At 41.4% G+C, this 24,092-nt stretch overlaps 1 protein-coding gene across 1 annotated transcript in view; it reads left to right on the top strand.

The window, feature by feature from the left end:
- Nucleotides 1–24,092, top strand: part of AK5 (adenylate kinase 5) — a 2,252,667-nt gene that overhangs the window by 1,753,487 nt on the left and 475,088 nt on the right. Inside the window, exon 10 of the mRNA XM_069232252.1 lies at nt 1,554–1,589. Coding sequence (XP_069088353.1) covers nt 1,554–1,589 — 36 coding nt within the window. The remainder of the gene's footprint in view (nt 1–1,553; nt 1,590–24,092) is intronic.

Genomic DNA, 24,092 nt, shown 5'->3' with positions numbered 1-24,092 from the left:
AAGGAACACTGTATGGAATTTGCAGAGGTTATTTTATCACTGCAAAAATCATCATAATCACCCACCATTCCAGTGATGTATTTCTTCAACTACAGAATACATTGCAGTTAGCGGATATTATAGTCAGTGAATAGTATTAAATGATAGTTGTAGAAGGATTAACTACAACATCGAAGTCCTACTGGGTTGTGAATCTTAGCAGAACCCAGAGATTTCAAGTTTGGACCACCAGGAATGTTATCTGGTAATCAATTACCTGCTCAGTTTAGTTTAGTTGGTATGAAAAAATATTTTTTTTACCTAAAGGTAAACTTATCGTTACCTTTTTGTTTTGATCCTGGTGCATTTTTTTTTACTTTTTTTGTACCTTTTTCTTTTTTGTACTTTTTCTTTTTTCTCTTTTCTTTTAGTTTTCCCCTTTTTCTCTTTATTCTTTTGTACCATTTTCTTTCGTACCTATTGTTACCAAAAAGGTATTGTTAATCGTAAATTGAATTATGGGATTTTGGCCGCTTGAGTGAATAAACCTTTCACTATTTTTGAAAGTACATTTAGTCTGCACCAGGAAGGGCTCTTTTTAACCTTCACTTAATGTTCAGGTATTGTCGACCTTTCCCAGAGAGTCATGCTTAAAGGCTAATTATCTGGGAAAATAGAATTCAGTCAAATAAACCTTTTTTCTAGGCCTCCAAATTATTGCAATGTGTATTTCCTAGTTATTATGCTATTATGTATGGCTCTGATCAAGACCACTAATGTTAAGGACTGGATTCTATTTCTAGTAATCCATTGCTCTGGCGCGGCAATAGTTTTCAACAAAAGCTGTTGCTCACTCTTGCTATGTCATAAAGGAATTCCAGGTTACCCTGACAGGCCTTGCTACGTCATAAAGGAATTCCAGCTACTCTGACAGGCCTTTCCGAGTGCCTTTCAGACCAGCACTGAAAGCAGAGATGGAAGGGACGGCACAGAGAGCGGTGGAGGGGGTGGCAGGGGCTCGTTTTCTGTCTTTTTTTATCATTTGGGACAGGATGGAGAGGCCGTGTTTTGCATGGCTCCTCCATTACTCCTTTACTCCTGTGCAGCAGTTGACAGCAGGAATGTATGATTTTGTGGGGCTCTCGTTGTCTATCTGATGTCACTCAAAAACCCCTGGTGGAAAACAACCCCATTACTCACTGATAATCATTTATAAATCTTCATACAATTGTGTGAATTCATGAGTATGGCATAATTGCCGTTAACTATGCATCTTGAAAGTTTTGATACACAGAAAATTTTGTTTTTGTGATAAACTGTCAGCTGTTTTACATTTGGTTTCTCACAAGAGTTTTATTTTTATTAATAATGAATATGAAAAATACATTAGCATATTAGGCAAGAGTAAACGGACAGGATGATGAACATTTTATTGATTAATAAGGTAGTGCAAAATTTGGAAACCGAGCATAGGCGGTAAAATAGCATATGGTAGATTAAAATGATTAAATGAGAACATGAGCATTTGTTACCAGGAAGAAAAGTGTAACTTAAATCTGATCTTCACTTTGCAGAAGAACTGAAGAGGTCACGGATACTTTTTGTGTTGGGTAAGTTTGATTCCTAATTAATGGATTATAATCTGTGCCAAGTGTTCAACATATCCCACGTGGCGTTTCATTTGCTGAGCACAGCTTGCAACGGAGAGGTAAAATCTATTTGCTTCCTGCAGTTTTACAGCATTTAGGTTATACACACGTTAATGCGCGTTCATTTTTTAATAATTTGTCTTGACATTAAAGTGCCAGCTGCCAGGATGTGAAGTTTGAAGATTTATTACCGTTTATTAAACCAATGCCTATGTGTTTGTCTCATCATCAAACTGATTATTGGTGTGTAAGAGGTATGAATGAATCTCAGTTGGAAATTTGGCGGCTATTTACAAGCCCCTTGCACTGCTGTAGCGTAATTTGTTTCTGACGCTGCAGCAGCGCAAGCAGTCCCCTATGCTGAGCCACATTTACAAACTGCCGCAATGGGACCCTTGTGCCACATTATACCTGTGCCAGGTTCAATGTATGCAGGGTAGGCGTTCCCCCTTTAAAAGCCACGCAGAACTGGTGCAGTGAAATCTACAATATTTCACTGCGTCATTCTGCGCCTTCACAGCATCAATTTAAAGTGACGCTGGGCTTTTTTCAATTAGACCCCGCTCGCATTGCTAGAATAGAATCATTTTTTTTTTATGCTAGTCTATCAATGAGCTTTTTTAGCGCCACAGATGCATCAGATTATCTGACACATATATGGAAACGTGCGCCATGGAGCACTGTATCATAAATACAATGCTACCATGGCATCGTTAGGGGGTCCATGGCTGGCACAAGAAAACTGGTCCATCGATCCCGATGCACCAGCTTCTTGTAAATTAGGCCGTTGGTATTTAAACCAGTTTAGTTACCCTTCTTTCTTTGCTGGTCCTTTATGAACAAACCATTCATTTGTAATTGATCAACTAGAATTTTCACACGGTGTGCGTACGAATAGCCTGTCTTAATCATTATGTACACTAGAAATGCCCTGTAAAAAAGCATGTATACATTGGCCAGATTGGCTTGCTGTGCATTCTGGCATGAGTATCATATGTAACATGTTTGTCGGCCAATTTTTAAGCTGGTGGGGCTGCTCAAGGCCGCTGAAGCCAGTTGAAGAAGGAAGGATAAACTCAGGAGCGGCTCTTGGCAAGTAGAAGGGGGGAGTGTGTGGGGGAAGGGCCGGTGGGATATTAAAATAAAATTAAAGATAAAGCTTTTTAAAAAACACTTAACGCCGTGCGCCCTTCTGCTCCTGCTTCTCCTTGCTGCAGGCACATGCTCCCAGCCTGCCCTGCGGTCCATACTGATGCTGCTCAAAGCAGCGTCAGGATTGGCTGGGACCACCCAGCCAGGAAACTCCCAGGCAGACTGAGAGCCTGTGCAGGCTCTCTCCAGCCCAGCAACTATGTTGCTGGGCTGGAGAGAGCCTACAGTGCATGTGTGTTTGGCCAGCCTGAGACGGCCTGCCAAACACACATGTGCTCTGAGGGGCACCCCCCTTACTTCTCGGCACCCCCGTGGCCCCGCCCTCTTACCAAACAATGATAATAAACTGTGTTTATTATTATTGTTTGGTAGAAGTTTTCCAGCTGCTGCTGCTGGTGGGGTGTGATGCTCCTCCGCCCTCATGGAGGAGCCCCCCCTGGATAAACATTTAAAAGGGTGCCTGCTTTACGGAAGCACTTGCAAAGATGTTAAATTGGGTAAGATTTGAGATTTGTGGCTAAAGCATGCTGTGGAGACAAATGTAGATGTTAGATTTCAATTTCTCCATAGCTGAGTATTAATATCAATACATTGCCTATTTGCAAAAATTAGCCATACATTTTGCAGATAGTGAAAATAGCACACTTTCAGTGCACCAACCTTATCTGTTCTTTGTTTCAACATTTTGGCAACTCCTAACTCAATTCATCTATCCCATTTCAGTGGTACAGATGACTGTAATTTATAATAAGTGGTGTTTCTTTGTGGGTAATATGTGTTTTATGTTTTGTTTTAGATTACCTCTCTGAAAGTTAGGGGCATGCTTCAGAGCCCCAGTAAAAACCCAGCGATTACATAGCAGATGAAACAATACTCTGGTGTACTTCACCATACTTTGTTTAATGTATCACAACAATGCAGGGCTTAATTTGTGCTTGTTATTTCCGGTGCTGAGCACCGGCACTTATTTTTGAGTGCCGGCACTTATTTTTCTGCCTCAAGCATTTGCTGCGAGCAAAAGACACATGGGAAAGACGGAGGAAGAGAAAAACGAAAAAGTGTCAAAAAGATGGAAAGCAAAAATCTGCAAGAGTGATTCGATGATCAGGGAGTGGCTGTAAATGGATTGAAGAGGCCCGAGATGGCTTCAGGATTACGCTGCCTCAGTATTCCGTGCTCGCACATTTAATTGCAGCAGCCGCATGTTTAAGAGGAGTGCTTTGGGCACTGTCACATTTTTATTTACAAATTAAGCACTGCAATAATGTATGCATTAATGTTATATTGGAAAAGTAAAGGAAGAGAAAAGGAAACGTGAGAGAGAGAGAAAGAACTTTCTGCAATAGCGAAATTTAAAATATGCGGTCGTAATTCATGTAATTTCAGGAAGTTCACATTATGCTTCTTGCACAAAATGATACCAACATGCCTCGTTGCGTAAATAATTGGTGGGAACATTATAGCTCCGGAGCACAGGAATAATGCCAACAACCAGAACATGAGCAGCTGTTGATCCTGACTACTATGATATACCCTGAAGTGTTCTAACCTTTCATTAGGTCCTCTTCAGAACTGCCCGTAAATCCTGGGGAGTTTTAAGCATTTTCTTACAAATGTGCGGCGAATTGACACTTTTCTTCACATTCTTTCGTACAGAGACCTCTTCCCTCTGCAAAAAAATCTCCGTGAAGGGTGGCGATACCTATTACTACAAATACTCCCTTGGTGCAAAGTGGGACCGTGTATATGGAATGTAATGAGCATATGTAATAGGAATTCAAAGTCGGCATTATGTTGTATCTAACAAAACAAGTAAAATGATAGTAAAATAATATATTACAGATCTAAAAAGATATTTTTTAGAAAAGTCAGCAAGTGTGATGGTAATGACCCAAGCCATCTGATCATAAATCCTCACCTTACTAACTGTATCATGTAAAATAATAATGAGTCAGTATTCATGATAAAAGGGTTGTAACCTGAGAACGATCACACATAAGAGAGTGTCCTTTTAAAATGAAAAGGGTTCTTATCCCAAGTTGCCACACATAATTAAGATGGTGCGACAATAAAAAAAAATCGCATTCCAGATGGTACATACATCATTAGCTTGGATTGCATCCTTTGGATCCATGATGCAGTCTGATTGGCTTTCCAAATTGTAAACAACTATTTCTGCTTCTGTTGGTATGGCTTAGTTTTTGCCTCTGAAATGTTTGTCGTTTTTCATAGATTAAATACTTTGGTGTAACGTTTCCCTTTCTTGAGTCAGAAATGTTCTTCTCTCTGAAAAATCTAAGTTTTTCAAACATTATATGCCAACAGGAGTCACTTCCTCTTTAGAATGCGGTGCTACAGTGTTCCATTCACATAACGACCATGGTAGCTAATATGCCTGCTCTCCCCTGCTCATTGTGAATGGGCACTGTCAAGTGCCTAAGTGCCAGCTACAAGTGAAAGTTACAATACTTTTGCCTGACAGGCAGCCATTTTAGATATGCATTGGGGTGGCTCACTCAGAGCATTTGGGGACCAGACCACTTACGTTTCCAATCACTACCAGAGTCTAAATGTATATCGTTTTGTCTGTGCAGTACACCGCCATACACTCGAGTGATTGAGAAAAACACAATCATGCACATGTATAAAGGGCTTGTAAATACTCATCCCATCAGATATGCACAATTTCTGTATTTGGAGTGCTGGAACACAAGCCTCTGTTTGAAAGGAGGGGTCTGAAGCACGACATGTGGCTCTCCATCAGAGCGCTGTACATCAGCACTCCATAACTCTCAGCATAACCTGCACCGCGCTTACCATATGATTGACGTTTTAGGTATGAAAGTAGGATGAAGGGTGTACGAAATTGGGATATTGGGTGAGGGGTGGGAAAGTCTTACCTCAGACAACAACCATAATCCTTCTCAGGGTAAATCACAAAAGTCACTAATTTAATTTGTGCTTAACCCTCGGGTAGCTTGGCACAATGCAGTCAGGCTTAGCTTAGAGGCAATGTGTAAAGTATTTACGCAGCACACAAACAGAAATAAATGTGAAACACAACACAAGAACAATGCCAAACCAATTAAAAAAAATAGAGTACATGTTAATAAATAAAACAAAGATCCAATAGTAGAACTGGTAATAAGCAATTTAACATTTTTAGTCACTCCTGGTCGTCTGAATGCACTGGATCTGGAATAAAGTTCAGGCAACTGCAATGGAGCAAGGTTGGATACCAGGACCAATTTAGTCTCTATGAAGAGCTACCTCCTAGGTCTCACTGAAGAGTTCCATAAACATTGAAGGATATTAAGAGGATGAAGTTGAGTGTAGTGGATGAGCATCACTGTAAAGTGAAACATAGATCAGGTGTCACAGATGGTCATTGTAGTGCAAAAAAGTTAATCAAGTGACGCAGATAGACATAGATGTGGCTTCCAATTGGAAGTCATCGTGGGCTGTCATTCCTGTAGAACAAAGTGCTGGTCTCCTATTGCTAGTGGCCCCTGGAGGTCACTGTTGATGAAAAGAGCAGGACTCATCGGAGCTCCATATTGACGGTCATCGCAGGTGGCAGGGTCTTACAGTGAACAAACCTGTTCTCAGTCTTGAGGAGCCCAAACTTCAGGATTTTCACCTTTCATTGGGAGGAATGCACTCTGATGCCAGACAAGGGTTTGGGACCCAAGGAGGCACCACTTGGGATTTAGGGACCCACTCAACCAGAGGCTTCTTCTTAACCTTCACAGGTCCAGGGATGTTCTGATGAGTGGCTCTGGCGGTCCATTATTCATACCTTGTACCAGCCTTTGTGTGGGTGTATTCCCAGTCTTACCCCACATCTGCTTCTGGAAATGTCTTCCTCTTTTCATGTCAAGGTTCCCAACTGTCTGGGGTGGCAAAATTCCTTTGTGTGTGCAGGAGGCAAACCCTTTGAAGTGTACAGCTCCTCTCAGTCATCCTGCCAGAATGGCCCATCCTTTCTACACTGAAGCCCCCTTTGTGTTACTGTCTGGAAGCAGTACACAAACACCAATAGCAGAACCATTCAAAGGCATGTGATCTAAGATACTGACAGAAGGCAAAATGGATCGGGCAAAAAAATGCCAACTTTCTAGAAGTGGCATTTTCAGAATCTCAAATTATTATCTGAATTTACCATTAAAAAGATTTTTAAATTACAATTCATTCAGGTGTAACCAGTATATTTCTATCTGCTCCCAACCCAAGGTTATTACTTAATAAATGTAATAAGGTAACCAGTGTTAGCTAATGGGAAAGATAGGCCTTAAATCAGTGAACAATAACTGGCGAGGGTTTTCTTTTCCAGGACAGGTAAAACTTAAGTATGCATATCCTACTATTTAAATAGAGTGCATCTTGTCCAGTGAGCCTTTAGGGCCTACCTTAGGCATGAATTATGTGTATTAAAAAAGCACGTTTAAGCCTGACAAAAGGTTTATTTTGCCAGGTCAAAACAGCAGTTTAAAAAATCTACACTACAGGCTTCAATGATAGGCCTGAGACAGGTTTTAAAAAGCTACGGTTGTGGTTGGCACAATGAGTGCTGCAGAGCCACTGGGAGCATTTAATTTACAGGGCCCAGGTACATGTATCACCATTTATTAGGGGCTTACACATAAATTAAATGTGCCAATTTTACAATGTTTGAAAGACAGAGCACAAGCACTTTAGCACTGGTTACCAGTGGTAAAGTGCACAGAGTACTGAAGCCAACAAAAAAATCCTCAGCAAAACAGGAGGAAAGAAGGTTAGATGACTGGGGGAATGCTACACCAAGGATGTCTGGTCTAACAGAGGACCTGTCTTGTCAAAAGAATTGCAGCTGACAGCAGAGAATCAGAAATTGATGGAAAGATAATACCATCAGAATGAGACCCATGCAGATGTTAAGGTAGGTATTCAAATCATCATCTTGAATGTAGCAGCAGCCCCTAATCAGGGGCTAAGGTACATAGCTCTGCCTCCAGTGAGGCACCAGTTTCTGCCCTTTCATTTTGCTGCTAAAGGCTTAAATGTCAGCACTCTGGCCTCCTCTCCAAACTCCTGCTGATAAGAGGAGGTGAAGGAGGAGGGGCAGAGAGTTTGAGGGATGGTTCAGCTACAGAGTGGGTTTCAAAATACAGCACTTCATAACTGTATGGATGGATTGTGCATGGGTGAGTCCTTTTTTATTTAGCCAACTTATTGCGCATATCTCAAGCAGCAAAGTACCTCTGCTACAGTGTAGCTGTCAAGGCGCACATCAGTGCATCGCTAAGGCTAATTAGGAACCACACAGTGCAGCAGGGGTTGGATCCCAAATACTTTCCTAACTTCTTATAGGACTGTGCTTCCCATCCTATCTAGAAGCCAGGGGAAGGATTAAGTTGGGTCTTTTCCCTTTAAAATCCAGCCCTTCTGCTTTTCTGGCTCCTCATTTTGAATCATGGCTTGCTAGTTCTAATACCCAGGTCCAGATCCCTGCTCTGCTACTTCCATGGAGCCTCCAGGTTTACATCGAGGGAAGCAAAAAATAATGTTAGTTCTCTCTGGATGTATGTGTGAGTGGTTTTGCAAGTGATTGACAGTGACAGAGATTGATTTTGAGTGTATGTGAATATGTTTGAGAGTCGCAATGAGAGTGAAAGGGAAAATCTGAGTTTGAGAAAGTGTATGTTAGTGAGTTTTAAGGAGTGAGTGATTGGATATTGTGAGAGGGCTTGGAAGGGAGCTATGTGTATAGCTATTGATGGAGCAACAATTGCAGTTGTACGAGGGCCCAGAGTCAGTGAGTGTGAAAAGGTGAGTGTGCATGAGTTTGAGAGGATGACAGTCAGTGAGTATGAGTCTGTTTGTGAATGAGTAACCATGAGTGGGAGTGAGTATGAGTGAGAGAGTGGGAGTGAGTAAGAGTTCTTTGGGAAGTAACTGGTATTATAAAAGTAGTAAACTTAGTTCAGACCACTGTTATAAATACTTAGAGGTGCATTTCGATGTCAGTTTTGTTAGGCAGAGGAAGGAGATTGAAGGAGTTTCAAGAAGGCACCTTCTGCCGGCTGATCAAAAAGGCCAAATTTCAGCTGAACCTTGGCCTTCCCAAAGGACTTTTCCTGCCATAAGAAACCACTTTTGTTTTTAGCCGATTTACTTCCAAATAGTTCTCAGATGTATAAAGTGCAGGTTGTAGGCCTACCCTAGTAAATCTGAACATTGCCAAGTCATCAGCATTAAGCAAAGGACTAAGCTGAAGACCACCGGTCTTATGGGGGGTGAGAATTAACAGCGTCAAGAGCAAGTGATAGGTCCGGAATAAACAAATTAAAAAGCATGGGGACAAGCATGAATCCCTGCTTCACACCACGAAAGGTGGACATTTTCCTATAAAGGGAGCGGCCAACTCCTAGTTTAATGCGAACCCAGGTGTCTATATGTAACTCTATAGTAGCCCCCATGAGCACAGATGGAGTTCCCCAATTTTGTAGTTTAACCCACAAGGAACCTTAAAATCCACAAAACAGCAATGCAACACAGAGCCTGATAACAATGCCTTGCCCGAAGTGGATAGAGCTAGTAAATTGGTAGATGTGCCCGATACAGCTGAAAATCCTGTTTGGCATATTGGAATTAAGCCCTTCAACTCCACCCAGGATCAAAGATCTTCTAACAGATGGCTAGCATAAAACTTAGTCTCATTATCAAGCAATGCTGTCAGCCTAAAATTGGCTGGGTCTGACCTTGAGGCACTTTTATGTAATGAGTGAATTACAGCACTGTGCCAAGATTTGGGAATTCTTGAAGAAAAGACACAGTAATCAAAAAGATTCACAAGATGGTCTGCCCACAAGGATATATCCTGTTTGAACAGCATCTGCAGAAGACCATTGGGACCCGAAGCCCCATCCCGTTTTGCCTTAGAAATAATATGGCAAAGACGGGCAGAGAAAAAGTCATGGCTTCCGATTGAGGGGATGGGGGCCCTAATGGCTGAAGCTGAAATTTAATCGATACTACCGTAGAGGACTGCGCCCCCACACCCGACTGTTTTTTATCAGGCATACTTACTGAAAAATGTCTAACCAAAAAGGAAGCCCATTCACCCTCTGAGAAATTAACAGTTCTAAGCCCCCCTCCACTGTTTGTTAAATTGTTAATAAGGGACCAACATTTTCGTGAATTCGAGTCCTTACTGGGGGTTCTAAGTTTTGCCCAAGACAGGTAAGAGCGTCTCTGCTTTTCTTTAGAGATGGTCTTACTAAAGCTTTTCTGCAATTCTTTAAACTTAATTAATAAGCCCTTTGAGTCGGGGCTCTTCCTGATTGCCCTAGCAGTTTTATAACTGGTCCTTACTCCATCAAAGTTCTTGGTGTGTCTGGTAGACGTTTTTGGAAGCCTGCAATGAATGAAACAAATCTACCCAGAGGGTGAATCCAGATCACAATCCCTCTTTGCCCTTTCCCTTTGTTTCCCCTGGTTCCTCCACCTGGTTTATCATTTTTGCAGATACTTCAGCATGTGGATTTAGGAATGCAGAGGTTTTTGGCAGGGCTGATAACATAGAACCTGACCCAAAGTAGCTGCTACAAGAGCCAGGGTTTGCTTTCTATTTGACTATGGCTAACATATGTACCTATGTTCACCTGTATATTTTACTCAAAAACTGGTCTATGCAAAAAACAATTGCAGGGTTACACAGACTATAGAACTAGAAACGAGAAAGTGTTTAAACCTTCACGATTACAGCCACAGCAAACCTGCTCTCAAAACACCCTTTCGGCTCAGTGTGGAGACGGTGTATGAAAATTTTGCTCTGCTCTTGCTCTTCTAGGTGTAAACCATCTTTGCACAGTTTCTGAGTTTTTAATCCTTTTATTATGGGTCTTAACATATTGCTGGCTGCCACTTTAACCAAAGCACGTAAGGACTTTAACGACCCAGATAGTCATCCACTCCATGTTTATGGTTCATGGGAGGGTGCATGGCTTGTAGGGAAGCATTATCTAGAGCCTGGAAGTAACTTTAGCAACAATCATGTGCAATTTTGTATCTCACAGTTGGATCCCCTGCTATTATTGGAATGCTCTCATTTTCTACATTAATGTATATAAATTAATTGAGTATTTCATTGTGATTATAATGCTTAACATTACCATCATGTTTTATCGATAGCTTGGGGTTTCTACTTGTGTATTGTATTATTTGAGTGCTCTTGGTTTTAAATTGTAATGGCTTTTAGTATCTGAACAATACAATGTAAACACACACACTGAGACAAAGGTAATGTTAAAGGATGGAGCAGCGGAGGGATGTATTACTACAGTGGAGACAAAGGTAATGTTAAAGGATGGAGAAAGCCTTACCCATCAAAGTGGTGATTGGTGCTGGAATAAGCTCTTGTCAAACTGGCATACAAGGAAGGAACCCCCAGACTCCAAAAGACCAGCAGGTCACAGGTTAAGGAATTAAATCGGTAAACAGAATACCAAGAGAGAAACAAAAGCATAGACAAAAGGGCACTATGAACGGAACCAGGGGAGAACCCTAACTGCAAGGCAGTAGAAAGGAAGAAAACAACAAGGGGGCTGAGACTGATGAACAGGTGTGAAATAATAAGTATTAAAAAACTGCAACAACTAACCATGTTGCTAGGCATCTGCTCCATTTTAGGAAAGGCCTTATGTACTCATTGAATTTCTCATGCTTACCCTGGAAGTACTTGTTTTAACCAAGAAGTGAGGATGTCTACTGTAGCTGTGTTGTGAGGTCTATTTTTTTGTGAGTCCAATCTCCACAGCCCTGTCTTTCACAATGTCCATGCCTTTCCAGCCTTGCAAGTAACTCAATGTTTGAATTTTGTCTGAATCCTGACACTATGACCTCCTGAATTAAAAAAGAAGCAATGAAATCCTTCAACTAACCCGAACTCCTAATATCAATTGCCAAAAAGCAATGAATCAGGAATAACACTCAAATCTCCCATCTGTACAACAGGTGACTAGCATATGCCTACGGCCCCCCATTTAGCTTGTGTGGCCATCATGCCTATCACCTTAGTAACACATATCCTCCAAACCTGAAAACAATTGGAGAGTCATTCTCATATATGTAGAAATAATAGCTGTGGGCCCACATTAAGTTCACATTGAACAAAGGCAGGGAAGTGACAGAGTCCTAAGGTTCTCCACATGTGTTTTATCTAGGGATGGAAGTGAAAGGAAATAAAGACAACACATGAGCCCTGGTCACCAGGTAATAGATTTTCTAATTCAGTGCCACCCCTCCCACTTTAGGTTCTTGAAGATCACCAAAGAGGATAACATGTGTAACACAGTAAAATGTGGCCAACACATCAAGTAGTTGTCAGGTTGTGGCAAAGTTGTCACCCACGGGGAACCGCAGAATGTCTAACACAGAGATAAGCAGTCACTTACTACTCCTTTGGAGTTAAAAGAATCATACTCAGGTTCTAGGTAATTATAGGTTTTCATGAACTACTGAAATTCACTATTATTTCTCCTTTCCAAAACCTAACACACAAGTGGTAATCAGGAAATAGATGGGAAATTGGCCATGGTCCTCATATCCAAAGGTCACCTGTTTTATTTCCAGCAAAGCGATCCAAATCTCAGTTAGACAGGTGCAGTCTCCCAGTGTTTGACAACATATGGGCAATATTTTTTATGTCCATTTGTCCACTGAAGTACCACACATGCCTTGATTAGGTCAACAATTAGGTCAATATTACAGAGGAAAACGTATCTTACTTTCTCAGTAGACACAAAACGTGTGAAATATAAAGCAATCCAAAGTGGCATTGTGTGATATATTAATGAGGGAAGATGAAGAATCAATTCCTCATATAAGATGATTGTTGCAGATTGTATCAAGACTTCTAGAATTGGTTCTGACATTTTATCGCCCCCTGCCTGCATTATGCGTATTGTGCATAGGAAATATCAGTAAACCATTCATTACATAATTCTTGCTGCTAATCCTTCTACACCACCCTTGCAAGTACATCTATGGGTATCCTGTTCAAGCTTGGTAGATTCAGCAAAGGAGAGTCTTATAATCCACATCTGCATTTAGTAGCTGTCCGGTACTTTAAATATGTACCAATGAGAAAGGCACCTTTGTTTTCATATGAACAGCACTCTGCTGATTCATCCTCTGTGTAGATATATGTTGGTTCCTGGCTGACAATGTTGCAAAATTGTAAAGTGGTAATGACCTAGTTACTCCAGATGTTGCAAGGACTTTCTGAAGAAATGTGCCAATATTCTGAGTGAATCAGGTACAGCAGACATGGATATAGACTGATGTTACCAATTCTGCTTGTGGTAGTGTCCATTTGAAATCCACAAGCCTGACAGCAGCTCAATATTGAACAGACTGAAACGTTGTAAAAGTGCATTAGATAAAAGATACCACGATATTGAACACAGTAAAGGAGAATGTTATGGCTGTTCCTAGGTCTTCACATGACACCTATTAAGTGGATCTAGATCTTCAAGCTGTGATAACAGACTGCCTTGCAACAACTGAAGTGTTTGAATCTAAAATGTTTCAACTGGTATAGATTCATATGGAATATGACAAATATAAATTGTCTATAAAAATCTGATTCACTCAGAAGAGTTATAGTTTCTATTTATATATTAGTGTCTGACAAAATGACAAACATTCAGTCAGATACACCTTTGATTCAGTTGAAACTCTGGGGCAAGGGCCTTTGGCTGTCATCATCTAGAAGACATTGTTTGTTTGTCACTATTTAGTTGTAATTTTCCAACAAGAAACAAAACATATAGCTTCAGTTATTAATTGTGATACGTTACTGCTGAGAAATATAGGAGAAATAATTTCAGAATGCATTGAAATATCGAAGAGCATCAAATTAAACTATGGACGCCATCTATTGCATTAAAATGATCAATTCTAAGTAGATTAGACAACATATACATTGTGTTCTTACAACATGGCGGGTATTTTGTTTCTAATTTTGTATATTTTTTTGATGAAACTTGATGTCTAGCGCAGTCAACCCCTTTGCTGCCAGGCCTTTTCTCCCTTAGATGGCAGGCCGTTTTTAGGCTATTTCGGAGCAGTTTGCGCTTATGCCCTCATAACGTTTTCTCCACATAAGCTACCCATACCAAATTTGCGTCCTTTTTTTCCAAAATCCTAGGGATTCTAGAGGTACCCAGAGTTTGTTGTTTCCCCTGGTGGAGACCAAGAAATTAGCCAAAATACAGCTAACATTTCTTTTTTGTTTTTCAAATGGGAAAAAGGGCTGCAAAAGAAGGCTTGTGTTTTTTTCCCCTGAAAATGGCATCAACAAAGGGTTTGCAGTGCTCAAAATCATTCCCAGCTTTTAGGAACAGGCAGACTTGAATCAGAAAACCACATTTTTCAACACAATTTTTGCATTTTACTGGGACATACCACATTTTGACAATTTTTTTGTTCTTTCAGACTCTGTCCAATTAGTGACAGAAACGGGTGTGAAACCAATGCTGGATCCCAAACAGCTAAACATTTCTAAAAAGTCGACAACATTTTGAATCAAGCAAGGGATCATTTGTGTAGATCCTGCAAGGTTTTCCTACAGAAAATAACAGCTGAAATAAACAAATATTGAAATTGAGGTGGATAAAACAGCTTTTTTTCTCCACATTTTACTCTGTAAATTTTTCCTACGATGTCAGATTTTCTAAAGTAATATACCGTTAGGTCTGCTTGACTCTTCTGGTTGCAGGGATGTATAAGGCTTGTATGTTCATCAAGAACCCTGGGTACCTAGAGCCAATAGAGAAGCAGCACCTTGCAATGGATTTTCATTGTATACCGGGTATACAGCAATTCATTTGGTGAAATATAAAGAGTGAAAAATAGTATCAAGGAATCCTTTGTATTTCCAAAATGGGCACATGATAAGGTCTTGAGAAGCAGTGGTTATTTGCACATCCCTGCATCCCGGGGTCCCCATACTAGCATGTGAATTATAGAGCATTTCTCAAATAGTCTTTTTTACACACTGTCTTACATTTGGAAGGAAAAAATGTAGAGAAAGACAAGGGGCAATAACACTTGTTTTGCTATTCTGTGTTCCCCCACATCTCCCGATAAAAATGGTACCTCACTTGCGTGGATAGGCCTAGCACTGCAACAGGAAATGCCCCAAAACACAACGTGGACACATCACATTTTCACAAAGAAAACAGAGCTGTTTTTTGCAAAGTGCCTAGCTGTGGATTTTGGCCTCTAGCTCAGCCGGCACCTTGGGAAACCTAGCAAACCTGCACAGTTTTGAAAACTACACACCTAGGGGAATCCAGGATGGGTTGACTTGTGGGGCTCTGACCAGTTTCTGTTACCCAGAATCTTTTGCAAACCTCAAAATGTGGCCAAAAAAACACTTTTTCCTCTCATTCTGGTGACAGAAAGTTCTGGAATCTGAGAGGAGCCACAAATTTCCTTCCACCCAGTGTTCCCCCAAGTCTCCCGATAAAAATGGTACCCCACTTGTGGGGGTAGGCCTAGCACCCGCGAAAGGAAATGCCCCAAAACTCAACGTGGACATATCAAATTTTTCCACAGAAAACAGAGGTGTTTTTTACAAACTGCCTACCTGTGGATTTTGGCCTCTAGCTCAGCCGGCACCTGGGGAAACATAGCAAACCAGCGCATTTCTGAAAACTAGACACCTAGGGGAATCCAAGATGGTGTGACTTTTGGGGCTCTGACCAGGTTCTGTTACCCAGAATGCTTTGCAAACCTCAAAATTTGGCCAAAAAAATACTTTTTCCTCTCATTTCGGCGACAGAAAGTTCTGGAATCTGAGAGGAGCCACAGATTTCCTTACACCCAGCGTTCCCCCAAGTCTCCCGATAAAAATGGTACCTCACTTGTGGGGGTAGGCCTAGAGCCCGCGAAAGGAAATGCCCCAAAACTCAACGTGGACACATCAAATTTTTCCACAGAAAACAGAGGTGTTTTTTACAAACTGCCTACCTGTGGATTTTGGCCTCTAGCTCAGCCAGCACCTGGGGAAACCTAGAAAACCAGCGCATTTTTTAAAACTAGACACCTAGGGGAATCCAAGATGGTGTGACTTTTGGGGCTCTGACCAGGTTCTGTTACCTAGAATCCTTTGCAAACCTCAAAATTTGGCCAAAAAAACACTTTGTCCTCTCATTTTTTAAAGTAATATACCGTTAGGTCTGCTGGACTTTTCTGGTTGCAGGGATGTATAAGGCTTGTATGTTCATCAAGAACCCAGGGTACCTAGAGCCAATAGAGAAGCAGCACCTTGCAATGGATTTTCATTGTATACCAGGTATTCAGCAATTCATTTGGTGAAATATAAAGAGTTAAAAATAGTATCAAGGAATCCTTTGTATTTCCAGAATGGGCACATAATAAGGTGTTGAGAAGTAGTGGTTATTTGCACATCCCTGCATCCCGGGGTCCCCATACTAGCATGTGAATTATAGAGCATTTCTCAAGTAGAGTCTTTTTTACACACTGTCTTACATTGGGAAGGAAAAAATGTAGAGAAAGACAAAGGGCAATAACACTTGTTCTTCTATTCTGTGTTCCCCCAAGTCTCTCGATATGAATGGTACCTTCCTTGCGTGGGTAGGCCTAATGCCCGCGACAGGAAACGCAACATGGACACATCACATTTTTACATTGAAATCTGATTCTAGTTGTGGATTTTGGCCTCCAGCTCAGCTGGCACCTAGGGAAACCTACCAAACCTGTGCATTTTATAAGCCTAGACACCTAGGGGAATCCAGTATGGGGAGACTTGTGGGGCTCTCACCAGGTTCTGTTAGCCAGAATCCTTTGCAAACCTCAAAATTTGGCACAAAAAAAACACTTTTTCCTCATATTTCAGTGATAGAAAGTTCTGGAATCTAAGAGGAAGCACAAATTTCCTTCAACCCAGCATTCAACAAAGTCTCCCGCTAAAAATGGTACTTCACTTGTGTGGGTAGGCCGAGTGCCCGAGACAGGAAACGCCCCAGAACACAACGTGGACACATCACATTTTCCCAAAGAGGACTGACCTGTTTTTCGCAAAGTGCCTAGCTGTGGATTTTGGCCTCTAGCCCATCCGGCACCTAGGAAAACCTAGAAAACCTGGACATTTCTGAAAACTAGACACCTACGGGAACCAGGATGGGGTAAATTGTGGCACTCTCAACAGGTTCTGTTATCCAGAATGCTTTGCAAACCTCTGAATTCGACAAAAAAACACTTTTTCCTCACATTTCGGTGCTGCAAAGTTCAGGAATCTGAGGGGAGCCACAAACTTCCTTGTACCCAGCATTCCCCAACATCTCCCGATACAAATGGTACCTCACTTGTGTGGGTAGGACTGGTGACCGCAACAGGAAATGCCCCAAACTCTGCATAGACCCATCAAAATTATCAAATACAAAACTACCTGTTTTTGCAGGGGAGGGAGTTCACCTGTGTTTTTGGTCCTGGGCCAGCAGCCATCTAGGGAAACCTACCAAACCCAAACATTTCTGAAAACTAGACACCTGAGGGAGTCCAGTGAGGTGTGACTTGCGTGGATCTCCCAGTGTTTTCTTACTCAGAATCCTCAGCAAACCTCAAATTTGGGTAACAAAAATCACATTTGTCCCACATTTCCGTGTGGGTCACTGCACCGGCACACATTTCCTACCACCCAACGTTCCCCCCAGACTCCTGGTAAAAATGATAACTCACTGTGTAGGTGGGTCAAGTGCCTGTGACAGGGAAGAGCCAAAAACATGTTGAAAAGGAGGGGGAACTAAAGAGGGTCCGAAAGGAAAGTTTGAAAAAAAACATTTTTAGGCTGACAAGTGGGGCAGAATTTTTATTGATATAGTTGCGGCAATGCTGGGTGGTAGGAATTTTGTGGATTGCTGCAGATTCCGGAAGGTTCCATCCCAAAAATGTGGGAAAAATGTGTGATTTCATGCAAATTTGGAGGTTTGCAGGGCATTGTGGGTAAGAAAATGGTACAAGGTGCATGTGAAGCACACCACCCTGTACTCACCCAAATGTTTAGTTTTCAGATGTGTCTAGGTCTCGTAGATTTTTCTACATGGCAGCGTCCCAAAGTCCAAAAAGTGCAGATGTTTTAGTGTTCGTGGGGAGAGCTGAAAGACTGTTACCCCCTTCAGTTGGGGTGGGGGCAGAACCCCACTATTTTTGTTTTAACTCCCTGGCATCTAGTAGGCTTTCTTCCGGGGAGTAGATTGGTGGTAATTACCCCATCGGCCCACCGGTGGGCAGAACAACTTTGTCCACATTTATTTAGGGTGTGGATATGGCCATACCCCCACCCTCTTTTTTGGAAAAAAAAATCTTCCCTGGTCTGTGGTGCGCTTTCTGCCCCCTTGGGGGCAGATGGTCCTTACAAAAATAGGCCAATCTGTCCCCAAGGGGGGCGGATATAGTCAACAGTAATGTGCACCCATGGGGAACAAGCCTTGCCCAAGGGGCTGCCCCCAAACAAAACACACACACCAATCCCTGGTGTCTAAGTGGTTTCTGTCCCCCCGGGGGCAGATCAGCCTAATAGAAATAGGCCGATCTTTCCTAAGGGGTCGCTCCCCATCTGTAAAGAATAAAAAAATAGAAATATCCCTGGTGCCTAGTGGTTTTTGCCCCCCTTGGGGGCAGATCCACCTAATTAAAATAGGCAGATCTGCCCCCAAGGGGGGGCAGAAATGGCCTAAAATTAATTTGCCCCCACATGAGAGCAACCCTTGCCTAAGGGGTTGCTCCCGTTGCACGAAACTGACATAAAAAAAAATCCCTGGCGTCTACTGGTTTCTGCCCCCCTTGGGGGCAGATCAGCCTGGGAAAAATAGGCCGATCTGCCCTCAAGGTGGGCAGAGATGGCCTAAAATAAAATTGCCTAAGGGGTCGCTCAACATCTGTAAAATCCCTGGCGTCTAGAGGTTTCTGACCCCCGCTCCCTCTATGTATAAATATATTTTTTTTAAACCTCCCTGGTGTTTAGTGGGCATTTCTGCAGCCTGATCGCTTCACCGTCGGGCTGGGGATGTAGGGGGTTTGAATGGGAAGTAATTCCCCTTCCATTCCTGATGGGGGGTGTGGGTGGGAGGTGCACGGGGGGCGCTAGCACTCCCCCTGTGGGCCGGGTGCAGGGCAAGCTGGTCTCGTCCCCGGCACACAGGAACTGTGGCCAAGGACAAGACCAGCTCGTACCGGGCACCCAGGGGGTTAATCATCATCCAGTTAAATATATCCTCCAAATGGAATCACTATTGCTTGCTTCTGTTTATTACAGAAGCAAAGACATATGTCCATTTTAGCTTTCCTCTCATCACCAAAGACAGTAGAGAGATCATTACGTAAGAGTGTATTTTAAGTAATGCACTGTCACAAATCCAGAACTGAGCAATATTTCATAAATTCAGTAAACATGATTAAAACTATCCAATCCAATCCAATATAATTTTATTTCGGCTGAAAAAGCCATAAAAGTATACAGTAAACACCATATCATAATTGTACAGTAGACCAATTATAAGAGAGACAAACAATAAGCACCACATAATACATTAAGAGACCCTGAGTAAGTTGTAAAATCGCATAGTTATTAAAACAGCGCAAAACAGGCATCAATCTTAAAATCTTAAAATCCTAAAATATAAAAAATATTAAAATATAATGGGCCACTACATCTTAAACCCAATCGATAATCTACTGCTACATTAAATAACTCTAATCTAAAATCAATATTCTTAAAATACACAATTATAACAATTCTCTAGTTCTTATAGCCCATGCATTTTGCAAGTATCTTGCAACTGAAAAGACCACTTTATCAGTTGTATCAGTTGTCAAAATGCGTAATGATGTGTTACATTCCCTTATCCCCATTAACCTGCATAGCAGAATAATCCACTTCTTCCTGGGGACAAGATATCTAGGGCAAAGAAACATAAAGTGCGCGACTGACTCTGGTTTCTCCTGGCAATAGTGGCAGGAAGTCAGATTGCAATTCTCCACGCTCCATCTCGCAGTAAATGTCTTAAGCGGGAGAATCCCTAATCTGAATTTAATAAAAAGGGTTTTGGTGTAAGGAGGATTACATTGTCCATATAGGCCTCAAACTTAGTGATCCAGAAACTGTAGGGTCCGGCTACCTTGGATTAAAACTATCATACTTCAGAGTCACAGTACCAACATATGTCACATTCAGACGTGCATAATTTGAAAATGTCAAAGACATACTCTTATCATTCTTAAGTGCATGTAGATAAATTGTTGATTATCCATATTAGCATGCTTTCCCACTTCTTTGAAAAGAGATTCCCAATTACTTCCCTGTCCCACTTAATAGTAGTGTCATCGAGGTCAAAAGCGGTGGATATTCTTCTTGATCTCTCATTGTTTACAGTTCTTTCTGCAACTGTGTTCATTTCCAAGAAAAGCACATTTTGTTGGAGTTTGGGTAGCATCGGTTTTTGAGGCTGCTGAACTTAGGTATTCATGCTCCTCTAGAGAGTTTATAAGAGACTTTCAGATCTTGGATAGACAATATTTGACTATCGAATACAGTTTGCAAACAAGATCCATGATATCGAGACCCAGGTTTCTCACCTAGTTTGAGGTATGCATAATTCAATTTGGTGGCTTATGAAATGACCCTTACTGCAAATCATTCTGTGCAAAAATGGGGTCTAGACATCACAAATGATCTGTGAAAAGCAGTTCCTTTAAATGAAGCAAAGGTTTGGATGATTCCTCAATGTCAGACCAGTGGGGCATACCAGTGTCATCTACTCTGATGCAACAACCAATAGGACCTAACAAAAGAGAAAGCTTCAAAGTATGATTCATGAAAATCATGTGGTTCTGTGTTTGTCTACTGAAACTATTTGTTTTCAAATGGAAACTGCTGACGCAGATATGTTAATTTAAAATTATTAATGAATGTTTGTGCATTTTGAATGTTAAAAATAAATTGTAGAGAAAATTAATGTAGAAAAATAATGTGTATGTTTGAAAATGTGCCCACGGAGAGTGGCTACCAAAATTCATGAATTATACTAAAATGACAAAAAATATGTGAAAATGTTGAAAATGCGTAATAATATGTCATATTGATATATATAACGTACGTTTTGCATTATATTGTAGAGCTAACTTATCCGAAGGTGTGGACTAGTTTTTGCCAGGCCTCAGGGAGAAGCTGAATAATCATGCAATGTAGAGACGCTGATGTGTTGAACTAACCCTGAACTACGTGTGTTAATAAAATCTGCTTAGCTAGAATTGTGTGCAATGAACCGACGGACAGGAGATGAGGGAATCAAAATCGTATCAAGGTCTGTGTAAAGCAGTCGAGAGGTACTTTCCCAGGACTCGAACAATAGAGACACTGACTGGAGAAGAAAATGCAACATTTTCGATACCTGATAAGCCGGATGATGAGGACACCATACAGTGAACCAATCTACACCCTGAGAATGGCGTAATATTAGAATTCATAGATTTGAAGAACTGAATGTATTGGGTATCGTCATATGTGGTGACTAATTGACCAATTAGGAATTGGGGAATAGTCTGGGCAACTTTAATATAATGCTGTGACAGAGGGGAAAATCTTCAGAACTTATTCTGAAATTGATGCGATATTGGGGGAGAAGAGATTTAAGATTTTGTCACTGGGCTTATGCTCCTGAGAGCCTGATGCATTGCTGATCGATTGATGACCTGAAGGCGAAGACTGACTTTGTTGCTGATCCATACCGTTGATAGGTAGCTATGACAAAATGACTGATTAACTATTGTGCCTTTTCTTTTTCGGTACCAACTGTGCTGTATTATAGTTTTTCTCCTAGCTAGATCTTTTTCCAAATTCATGTTCTAAAATGTTTTCGCATGAAGTCCCACATGTTAATGCTAATCTGTGTTAGGTAGAGTACATGAGCCACCGCCTCTGTTTAATCAGATTTTGAAAAAGAATCTGGAGTCATTGGAACTACCGTACCAATCAACTCTGGTGTAGTACATTGATGACTTACTGATTGCATTACAAGGGATGAGTGTAAGTACAACTTGATTGCCCTGTTGAATCACTTGTGAAAGTTCGGACATAAAGTGTCACCTTTGAAATTGGAGTACTGTCAGAAGTCTGTGAAATATCTGGGAGAGCAAATTGAGAAAGGGTCGAGGAGAATTTCCAGAGAAAGGATTATAATGATATTGCAGAGAAGTCCCCCAACTTCACAGAGAGATGTCAGAATGTTTCTGGGAATGGTAGGTTATTGTCGTCAGTGGATTACGAATTTTGCCGAGATTGCCAAACTGCTGCAGCATCTGACACATAAGGAGGTTACAGACCCCATTACTTTAGACCAGCATCAGATGAAAGCATTCACTGAGTTGAGAGAGAGTTTGTGCAGAGCTCCAGCGTTGGGTATGCCTGATTACACAAAGCCATTGATATTGTTTTGTCACGAACGTGATGCTTGTTCTTTGTCTGTCTTGACACAGGTCCATGGAGGTACTTATCGCCCAGTAGCATATTTTTCAGCTACCTTAGACCCAGTCACAGCAGCCTTACCAGGTTGTTTGCGTGTGGTTGCCGCAGTTGGTCAAAGCCTATCACAGTTTGAGGGAGTGGTGGTGGGATACCCTTTGACGGTAATGGTACCTCACTATGTTGAGATCTTACTGACAAGGACGAAAGAATTTGACTGGTGCCAGATTGACAAGGTATCAGAAGAGCATTCTAGGTGCTCCAAATGTAACAATGAAAGATGTACAGTGCTGAACCTGGCAACATTGCTTCCAAGTGAAACTGTTGAAATTGAAAAGGAAGAAGACATTGAGCATGATTGTCTTGAGGTAACTCAATTATGCACAACACCCAGACCAGATATCAGAGATACCCGATTGGAAGAAAATGACCAAATTGTCTTTGTCGATGGCTCGTGTCTCAGAGATGGTACAGGAACACTGACAGCAGGATATACTGTGTGCACAATTACAGGTACATTAGAAGCTTCTTGGCTTTGAGGTGTATATTCTGCACAAGTAACAGAATTGGTAGCTCTTACTAGAGCATGCCATGTATCTGCAAGATTGAGAGTCACTATCTATATGGATAGTCAATATGGATATGGAATTGTTCATGATTTTGGTCAATTGTGGTCGCAAAGAGGTTTCCTGAAATCTACTGGTTTACCAGTAAGAAATGGCGACAGAATAAAGGAATTGCTGTATGCAATACAGTTACCTGAAGAAATTGCCGTGGTGAAATGCAGTGCACATCAAAAGACACAGGATTACATCTCACTAAGAAATGGCTATGCGGATCAAGTCGCAAGGTTTTGCGCATTGAACTGTATATCGTTCAAAGACAAGTGGGAACTGATGTCAGAAGAAGACAATACATGTACAAGTTTTGAATTGAAAGTGATCGATACTTTGGAAAAGTTGAAAACACTGAAAAATAATGTTGACAAGGAAGAGAAACAACTTTGGTCTAAACGAAAATGTGTCCAAAGACCTGATGAAATTTGGGTTTCTCAGGAGGGGCAAATGGTTCTGCCAAATAGTTTATTGTCGCAAATGGCCCGGTATTATCATGGACAGGCACACACTGGGAGGGATGCCATGGTTCGATTGTTCAAGATTGACTGATTCAATTCTAAGTTTAGGCAGGCAGCAGAGGCAGTATGTCATTGTATAATCTGTCAGCAGCTAAATGTGGGAAAAGGGACAGTGGTGAATTTGAGCCACATTGGAAGAGCAGGCAGTCCATTCAGCAGAATGCAATTGGATTTTATTGAGATGCCGGTGTGTGGAGGTTGGAAGTTCGTGTTGGTGACTGTGTGCATTTTTAGTCACTGGATTGAAGCAAACCCCACAAGAAGGAATGACAGTCTCACAGTAGCAAAGTTGTTGCTCAGGGAGTTGATACCACGTTTCGGGTTTCCGATCTCTTTAGAATCAGATAGGGGAACGCACTTCAACAATGAGGTGTTTAAACTCATGTGCAGCAGTAAACATTGAGCAGAAGTTGCATTGTAGTTACCGCCCTGAAGCATCAGGACTAGTGGAACAGATGAATGGTACCTTGAAATCAAGAATTGCAAAGATGTGCGCAGCTACGAATCTGAAATGGCCAGATGCATTGCCTTTGGTGTTGATGTCGATGAGAAATACACCTGACAAGAAGACAGGGCTGTCCCCCATGAGATCCTCATGGGCAGAGCAATGTGATTACCAGCAGTTCCAGTCAATGCACTTGTAAATATT

Source organism: Pleurodeles waltl, chromosome 4_2, assembly GCF_031143425.1.
Source record: "Pleurodeles waltl isolate 20211129_DDA chromosome 4_2, aPleWal1.hap1.20221129, whole genome shotgun sequence".
Lineage (NCBI taxonomy): Eukaryota > Metazoa > Chordata > Amphibia > Caudata > Salamandridae > Pleurodeles > Pleurodeles waltl.
Note: the sequence above shows the minus strand (reverse complement) of the source record. Positions and strands in the feature narration are given on the sequence as shown.